This window comes from Branchiostoma floridae, chromosome 1 (genome assembly GCF_000003815.2).
Source record: "Branchiostoma floridae strain S238N-H82 chromosome 1, Bfl_VNyyK, whole genome shotgun sequence".
NCBI lineage: Eukaryota > Metazoa > Chordata > Leptocardii > Amphioxiformes > Branchiostomatidae > Branchiostoma > Branchiostoma floridae.
The window spans coordinates 32379054-32388372 of record NC_049979.1 but is presented as its reverse complement, the minus strand read 5'-3'; the positions used below and the strand labels follow the sequence as shown (position 1 = coordinate 32388372).

At 41.4% G+C, this 9319-nt stretch overlaps 2 protein-coding genes across 2 annotated transcripts in view; one reads left to right on the top strand and one right to left on the bottom strand.

Moving 5' to 3' along the window:
- LOC118410961 (homeobox-containing protein 1-like) overlaps positions 1-9319 on the top strand; it is a 1064572-nt gene that overhangs the window by 979457 nt on the left and 75796 nt on the right. The window lies entirely within an intron of this gene.
- Positions 1-9319, bottom strand: part of LOC118424073 — a gene marked incomplete in the record, with an annotated part of 163824 nt that overhangs the window by 144948 nt on the left and 9557 nt on the right. The window contains 7 exon segments of the mRNA XM_035832589.1: positions 145-281; positions 1021-1168; positions 1576-2006; positions 2570-3320; positions 3724-3832; positions 4457-4648; positions 5234-5321. Coding sequence (XP_035688482.1) covers positions 145-281; positions 1021-1168; positions 1576-2006; positions 2570-3320; positions 3724-3832; positions 4457-4648; positions 5234-5321 — 1856 coding nt within the window.

Here is a 9319-nt window from a genome sequence, read left to right as displayed (position 1 = left end):
TTGTGTCCAAAGAATTCTCCTTCATCCAATTTTAATTTAGTTATAATAACACTTGGCAGGTCGGCTGTACAATTTCTCAGCGCCTATTTGGGCAATAGAAATGACACCAAAACCGGCTATTACACGTCAGGAGGTCTGCCTTACCGTTTTCACAAGGAGTACAGGCAGCACTGCCATTGCGAGCATAGCTGCCAGCCGTACACAGCACGGGGTTGCTGGAGTTACTGCACGTTGAACCAGCAGGACACAGCAGACATGCCGTCATCCCTGCTTCACTGTACCTGCAAGAAAAGTTTTGACACATTTTGACAAAAATTCTTCTTCCGTATTCCACATCTCAGTAGGTAGTGCCATGCTGAAAGCTTCTTTCCTAAATACAGTTGAAACCAGTTAATTGCACAATGGATTACCGCACACTTCAGTTGATGCAGTGCAGCTGGATGACTTCACTTTGTTGCACCATACGGATAATTGCATGAATTATATGCTGGCAAATGGGGTGTGCAATTTAACGGCTTCTACTGTAGTATCTTTATGGAAGAAGCTTCCTTGTGTTTGCCACCCTGATGGGTATGACCTCAAACTTTTCAAGACTAAAGAGCTTTTAAATTCTTAACAATCCAGTTAGCCAAACCCAAAAGACCTGAATGACTTTAGTGCCATGTTTTGTGGTGCTCTTTTCTGAAATACTGTGGAACAAGCTTCCTTGTTATTGCTTCCCTGGTGGGTATTGTAAGAAAACTTTTCAAGACTGCATTGAACAAACAGCTGTCATCACAGTCAAGTTAGCATAACACAAAACATTTGAATGGCTTCAGTGCCATGTTTTTTTTGTGATCTTTCCTTTCCAAGCCTCCTTAAATTGTTTCCCTGATGGGTATTATGATCGAAAACTTAACTTTTCAATACTACGGTGAACAGACAGCTGTCAAAACATTCCAGCTAGCATAACCCAAAACATCTGGCGTCAGAGCCATCTTTTGTGATGAAGAATAAGAATTGAAATAAAATAAGACATACCTCCCAGCCGGACAGGGCTGGGCCTGGGTTTTATCAGAACATTCTGACCCTGCTGGGCACACTGTACACTGCTCAGAACCCTCCGTGTCAGCATACTCCCCGTCAGGACAAGATGTGCAGGAGGTCGATAGAGATGGGCTGTATTTACCTGACAATGTACATAGTACATTGATGAAGGTTAGACATCCAGGTAATAAGATATGCCAAAAAGCAGCTACTCAAGCGACTGGATATGATATGATGGTATTAAATATTCAAAACGTGACAATTGCATGAAGTACAGTTTACAATACAGGAGGGATCCTGCATTTTCTTTCTGTACATAGAGATGAAATGTGGAATGAAATCTGCCATATTTTCATGTGCAAAAGATTTAAGTGGATGATAGATACTGCCTTCCTACTGTAAATTACTAGACTTTTGACAAGCAACTAGAACAAAGTACACAATGGAGCGATTAGTACAAGATGTACTAAGTGAAGAAAGCACACAGATACAACAGCTTTGCAGATACAACAACAACTGTTACAATTAATAACAACAACAACTATTTACCTGCTGGGCATGGCTGAGGGGCAAGAGTCTTGTCTGAACACTGGTGTCCAGCCGTACAGTTCTGACATTGTTCTGAAGCCGTGTCGTTAGCATACATCCCGTCTGCACAATCCATGCACGATGTAGACTGAGCTGTGCTGTACTTTCCCACTGGACATGGCTGCGGAGTGATGGTCTTGTCCGAACACTGGTGTCCCGCGGGACAGTCCTGGCACTGCGCTGTGCCGGTATCGTTGGCGTACTTTCCGTTGGGACAGTCGGTACATGATGTCGATCGTGCCGAGCTGTACTTCCCCACGGGACATGACTGGGGTGGGAGGGTTCTGTTGGAACACTGGTACCCCGCGGGGCAGTCGTCACACTGTGTGGATGCTGTACTGTTGGCGTACTGTCCATCAGGGCAGACGGTACAGGATAGGGAGCCGTTTGTACTGTTGGACAGGACAGGACAGACAGATAACATGGTCAATACTTGACAATGTACACATGCCAGATTTAGTCAATCTTTAATTAACACAGTAAGTTCTTAAACATGTTTCGATTAATCATTCCTCTGTAAATACCACATCAATTGCATTACAAATATATATCATTGGAAAGCTTGTTTATTAAACCTTTAGTTAGCAATGTTAAAATTTCTATGATTATAAAGACATCAGGTTTAGCACCAGGGCTACTTACATGCTAGAAGGTTATGAAAAAATAGTGCCCAAATTTTCATTGCTCTGTTGTTTTCTACTGATTTGAGCATTATGTCTTATAAAAAAGGAGAGCCTGTATACATGTATGTTCATTTAAATTTATATCTCATTTGTTATCATCACATCATTGTGCAATGACTATTGCATGGTAGGTTAAACAATAACCTGTGCCAAAATTCCCCTGCCAACATTAGACACTGTGTACAATGACACAGACCGACACAAGTCAACTTTAATCTCACGCCTTTTAAAAACAATATCAAATGTTTACTTAACATCATTCATTCCCTCACCTGTACTCTCCCATGGGACATGCTTGAGGCTGTGTCTTGTCTTCACAGTGATATCCCGCCGGGCAGTCCTCACACTGGCTGGACGCAGGGACGCTGACGAACTGTCCGTCGGGACATACCGCACATGACGACGTCCCACCAGTACTGTAGGTTCCCTCCAGACACTCCATTGGCTGGGTCTTGTCCGAACACTCGTAGCCTGCTGGGCAAGGTTCGCACTGGGTAGAGTTGGTGGTGTTGGCGTACTGTCCATCCGCACAGTCAAGGCACATGACAGCACTCGAACTGCTGTACTTCCCTTTGGCACATGGCGACGGCTGAGTCTTATTGGAACACTTGTATCCAGCTGGACATTCTGTACATTGGGCAGAACCTTCTGTGTCAGAGTATTCGCCGTCGGGACAGGCGATGCACGACGTAGCATTACAGCCCCCCGTGCCGCCGATACTGTATGTTCCCGCGGGACACTTCTGAGCCTGGGATCTGTCGGAACAGAAGTGGCCGGCAGGGCAGGGTGTACACAGCGTTGATGCCATGTTGTCCGCGTACGTTCCCGAGGGACAGTTTTCACAAGCGCTGGCGCCGGGTGAGCTGAAGGTTCCGGTCAGACACTGCTGGGGGGAGGATGAGGGGTCACCACAGGAGTGACCTGCAGGACACTCGCTGCACGATGTACCGCCGGTGCTGTTGGCATAGCGACCATCCGGACACACCTTGGGTTCAACAGTCGCATTTGTTGGACAGTAGTGGCCTAAAGAAAAAAAACATCCAATGATTAGACAAAACATGTCCAAAATGATCTCCTCCAAGACTAGCATTAAATTTTGAAGTCACTACTTTTTAAAACGTCTTGGACAGCATATCATAATTCATACGTACAGATCTTCTCAACCTCCAATCAAGAGCATTTTGAATACAGTAAGGTCAGCATAGTTATCATTTACCATTAGGGTTTGACGGAACAGATAGCTACATGTAGGACCCCTGTAGTATGTCAGCCAGTACTCTGATTCAAGATGTGTTTGACAGGAAGGAATGGTTACCTCTGAAGCGTGTTTTTGTGTGTGTGTGTGTGTGTGTGTGTGTACTGTGTTTAGGACATGTTTCATGGATAGCTAAGACTCCTGTAGTGTGTTTAAGCCAGTGTAACTCACCTATAGGACATGTTTGACACTCCATGCTGGTGTTGTAGGAATACTGCCCAGCAGGACAGTCTACACATGATGTCTGACCCACATCAGGCATCTGGCCTCCTCCACAGTCCTAGGGCAAACAAGAGTTATTCAAATTTAGGTCTTATAAGTTATTTTTGTGATCATAGACCATTTTTTCCTGATTTCATGTTTTATCATTTCAAAATTTTAAACATTCAAGTAATTGGAGAAAGATTTTGACATCTTTTCTGACATGCTATAGCAATCTTACCGAAGTATCAAAATACAATTTCTAGGTGCACTAGTGCACTCAAAGTCAGTTTTGATTACACATATACAATGTATTGTGAACCCAGTATTTAAAGCCCTGCCATAATAAAGGTATTCCCATGCATAGCCTTGTTGACTGTCAGCGGCTGTAGAGGTGGTGCTTTGTCAACTACATTGTACGTGGTGCCCAACCCTTTCCTTTCACCATCTTTTACCTAGTACGTATTTCAAGTCAGCTACGCAATTTTACAGATAGGTGGAGCGAGGAAAGTTGCGTGAAAGTGCCTTTCCCAAGGGCACAACATTGGTGGCATATACGGAGACTAACCTGGACCTCTGGGTTCTATGCCAACACGACAACAGATGGAAGTAATCAAGACAAACTTCACATTCAGCCCAACAACTTGTCAAAGATCATAATCTTTATTGGGACGCCCCAAATAAGTGAAGATAGGTGTTTTACCTGTGGAGACTGTGAGGGGTCAGCACATATCCTTCCTGTAGGACAGGTGTTACAGGTCATCTCTCCGGACAGGGAGTACGTCCCAGCCCCACAGGCAGTGGTCAGCACCGAGCTGGCATTACAGCTGTAGCCAGCTGGACACTGGGTACAGGACACTGACCCTTCACTGCTGATATGGCCAACTGGACATGTCTACAACAAGGAGTAACAAACATATTGTTTTAAGAAACATCATGGCATTATTGTACATTTTGTTTGTTGTTACATATAACCCAAACAAACAGCCTTTACGCTTAACGCACCCAGCTTTGTACAGTCAAGCTGTGTTAAGCTGTGTAAGACAGGACTTTTAAGGTTTGATCCACCCACACCTGTACAGATCCCTACTCTTTTTGATAAGTTGGTGGGATCTTTAAACTGCTTGAGGTATGGCTCTCTTCAAACATAGAAACTATGCTTAGTACATATAGTTCCTGAATATACTGTGCTTTGGTTCATTTTACTGTTTTGACTTTCAGGGGCATATTTAGGAATGGTTTCTTTGAGCTTGTTTTCCTGCTATTTCCAACCACATAATGTGTGAATAAAGACAACACAAATCTCTTTTGTTGGAGCTGACTCCAATAGAAACTCATTACATCATTGACCTTTCGAGATTTTTGCATGATATTGACTCATTCCAATACTAAGACTTTTAAACTGACCTACTTTTTAAATAGTTAAAAGCAATACTGTAACAGCTACTGTAACAGTAGAACTGAGGAGAATATTACTCACCAAACATTCAGTATTATCAATTGCTCCAGTACTGCTCAAATACTCTCCTATTGCACATGGGGTGGGCGATTCAGATGCACCAATACAGCTGAAATAAAGAAGGACATCCAAATATATTAGTCAGGGCCAATCATACATTATTACGTTGATGCATTATTCAACATTTACACTTTTACTTTTCTTGTGTGTCATGTGGTTTTGTATGGTTAGTGGTTGTCCACAGGACGAATAGCTACAATGTAATGTTACATTGACAAGTTACATTTTGTAATTGTGGATCATGATAAACTAAAACTAAACTCAACTCAGGCCAGTAATTTCTGACCCATTGTCCCTGACCTTTATTCATACATGTAGCTAGCTTTAAAAAAAAAGGCTTTTAGGCCACACTGATTTAATTTCTTGGTTCACGGATTTGCTCGCTCCTATTTTTTGGAAAAAAAATAGAAATAAAAATACCAGACTCAGCAAATGTTCACCATTAATGAAACCATTCACCAACTTTCTGGTGTAGCAAATTGGCCTTTATATTATAAGCTCCTTAAAGTGTGGGTACAGGTGCTGTTACTGTACAATAATAGTGTTTTTGTACTTTTTTTTCAAACTGCAAACTTTTTTTCTTCATGTTTTGGATTAGCCGTTACCTTTACCCCAACCATTTTACAATTTTTATTTTTATTTTCATTTCGCCCTCTCGCTCCATATTTTTTATGAAAAAATCCGTGAACCAAGAAATTAAATTGGTGTGGCCTGATGAGTTACAAACATAAATCCTATCAATGTTCTACCTGACCCCAATACTGCTAATGCTACATGTAAATTGCATTTATGAGCAAGGCTGTTGCTGTAAAACTAGCTGTTGACTCCTTCTTTAAAGGAGCCCTAAACTCTACAAAGGGATATTATTTTCCAATAGATGATAACTTTAGGAAGTACAGTACTGCATGCTACCTCACAGTACATGTATTTGATTATTATAAGTAACCACTGGTGTGCATTAAAAAGGTCAAGGATTTAGTATTTTTAGCACTTAACTCCCCAGTGCACTCATTAACACCTAGTAATTAAATTAAGCGACCTACGCCTATGGCTCACTACAATGTCCCTGACAACGTCTTACAAAAGTAAGGTTATAAAAATAACTTCATGGGTCACAACAACAACAAAAACTTGCTAAACGTATTCTTAAATATCAAGTTGATCATTTGTCTTCTTCATGTGCTTATCAACATGTCATTTATAATTTGTGCCAAAAACATTCACGACTAAGGCAGTGTCTACACTCGTGTGCACCTGTTTTGTGTATTCTGTATGATTGTGTGCTTGTCGCAGAGCCCTGGAAGATTTAGCCACAGGGGCTAAAGGGCAGCTCAATAAACTCAATACATTTTGTCTTATACTATAATAGGGCATACAAAGTTACAGTCTGTATGGGGTTAGGGGTATTGAATTGTTCTGCAAAAAAAATATCATGCAGTTCACCACAAGTGAGACTGTGCAAAAAGTTGGCTGATTATGTTTTTATTGATACATAATATTTGGGAAAATAACACCCACTTCTGGAGTTCAGTGCTCCTTTAACTCGGGTATATCCACCTGTCCTAATGCAGTTTGTAGCTAACTTCTTTAGTTGACCTCCTCTAATACCCTGACTACTAGTACATGTGACATACTATATGGCCCAATTTACACAAAGGCTTTCAGACTCAGGACTATGCAAGATGAATACCAAGCCACTCAAGTAGCATTTCCTAGCAGGAAAACTCCACTTGTAAAATGGTAAGTCTCCATGCAGGATTTAAAAAATGAGACAGTCACTGTAGAATTTGGCCAAATAGGGACAATTAAGCTGCCATCATATTTCAGTCTGTCTTTTGCAGTCTATCCCACTATCCACCGGCTGGTCAGTTCACTCCTAGTCCAATTAACTCCTATTAGGCTTTATTCCCAACTTGGTCAAAGTCCCTTATTACTATTGGGCCAGAGTATGGAGAGACTGTAAAATGCGACTGTATATCTTGAGTACTGACATTCTAGAAATTTATGACTCAATTTTCTGCAATATACCCTTCAAAACCCTTGCCTAAACTGTGGCGTAAGACGTCACATCCTCAAACAGAGCAAACAGGTGGCTGCAATTTGCATTGAGCCAGTTGACAGAGCAAACAAAGCCGGATTGTTAACTTTGTTAGTTACCACACCAACAGGCAAACAACAAGCAACGCTGTCACGATAGCATGCAGTTGGACAAAGGCGGGGTATGCGACCAACCCTGGACAGATCAAAGCTGCCGATGTCAAACTAAGGGGGGTCACTCAACCGTGACCACACAGGCTTGGGGACTGTCTTGTTGATAAAAACAAGTGACCAGAATAGTGTCTATGTTACATTTGATGTTACTGTTGATAAAAACAACTGACCAAAACAGGGTCTATTGTTACATTTTGGTTAATGTAATCGTGTTGAGTTTTGGAAAACTTGTCTTTCCTTATAAGTGCAGACAACAACATGTATTAATAATATACATCTATCAAATAAATGTATCATTCAACCTCCTTGCCCCCCCCCCCGAAATCTATATGTAACACAAATATCTATTTTTATCTTGCTTGCAGTTGTACTTTGGGTTAACTTGGCCAAATGGCTTACAGTTGACTGTTTATTTCAAGTGTCATAGGCATACACCAGTAAAAAATGGTACATAATCAGAAAACAACAACTAGAAAAATAAATTCTATGTTATGTTTTGGTTAATCTTGTACAAAAAACATTCCATAGTTGCCAAAAATATAGTGAAGAGAATTAGACCAAACAGCTTTGAAGCCTGCATTAAATATTAACAAACTTGAAATGATAGGTTAAGGCAACTTCAATAATTCATGGTAATATTGATGGCATTTGAAATGCATCATCATAGAATTTTTATTGAGTATTCAAATGCCATTACTAAGCTAACCAGACAGTTGGAGTCTGGGGAATAGAATATAGCATTTCCTACAAGGCAAGTGCAATGAACGATAAATCAAATTTTGGCTCTCTTGGAAATCAAATAACTGAAAGGATCCTAAAGATGCAGAAATAAAAAACTAGACACCTTTTGTCAAACCCACTTCCTAGGGTAGTAGGAAGCTAGATATATGCATGTTTGATGTAGATCACAAGCAATTTGTTATTTGTAGTTCCAAAATGTTTCTCTTTAAAATACGGTCGCTAAATCATTAAGGGGATCCGCAGGTCAATCCGCCATGCAAATTGATGGTGGTCGATTATAGTTCAGGGCCTAAAACTTCAAGATTTTTTTCCTGGTCAAATGGGTAGAAATCCTGGCAGTTTTGAGGTGGGTGTGACAGGGGAGGGTTTCAACTTTGTGATTAGGGCCAAAAAAGCTGAGTTTGTGTGGTTTTTAGGGGGTATAAAGTTGGGACTTTTTTGTCCTAGCACATGGCCTCCTCACTGGGTTGTGGTGCGGTTTTGAGGTCATGGGTCAATCTTTCAGTTTCCCGGAAGTTCTCGCCGTTAGATTCATGCCGAAATGTGGTTTGTCGGATAGCTGAGATGTCGGGCTTTCATATGAGGGTATGTTTGTGTGCCAGTAACGTCAGATAGTTGAGTTACTAACAGTTGCTTTCTCCTCTTTTTTGTATAGGAACCCATTGTTTAGAGGCTGCAAATTGAATCACCTGCGGATACCCTGAAGTGTTCCAGGTATCACCCTGCCCTCCCCCTTTTTAGCTATTTTGGGGCTGAATACACCTCCATATGTGTGAAATATGGTCCCAGGGGACATGCCATGCTAAATTTGTTGAGAATTTCCTATATTTTAGCTGTTTTGGGTTCACTGGTGTGCTAATGGGCACTGCTTACAATGAACATTGCCATTGGTGTAAAATGACTTGAGAGGGAGGATGGACTCTAGAGTCTATCACTCTTTCATTTGACCTGCATTTTATTGGCAATTGCAAAAGTAAATTATGAATAGTCCAAAAGAGTTAGGTTGGACGTGAACCACGTTATTTGGCAACGTCCCAGGGGAGGAGCCGCGAAAGCGGTCGAGCTCATGGATACAGGAAGTGTGTTCCTAAGCCC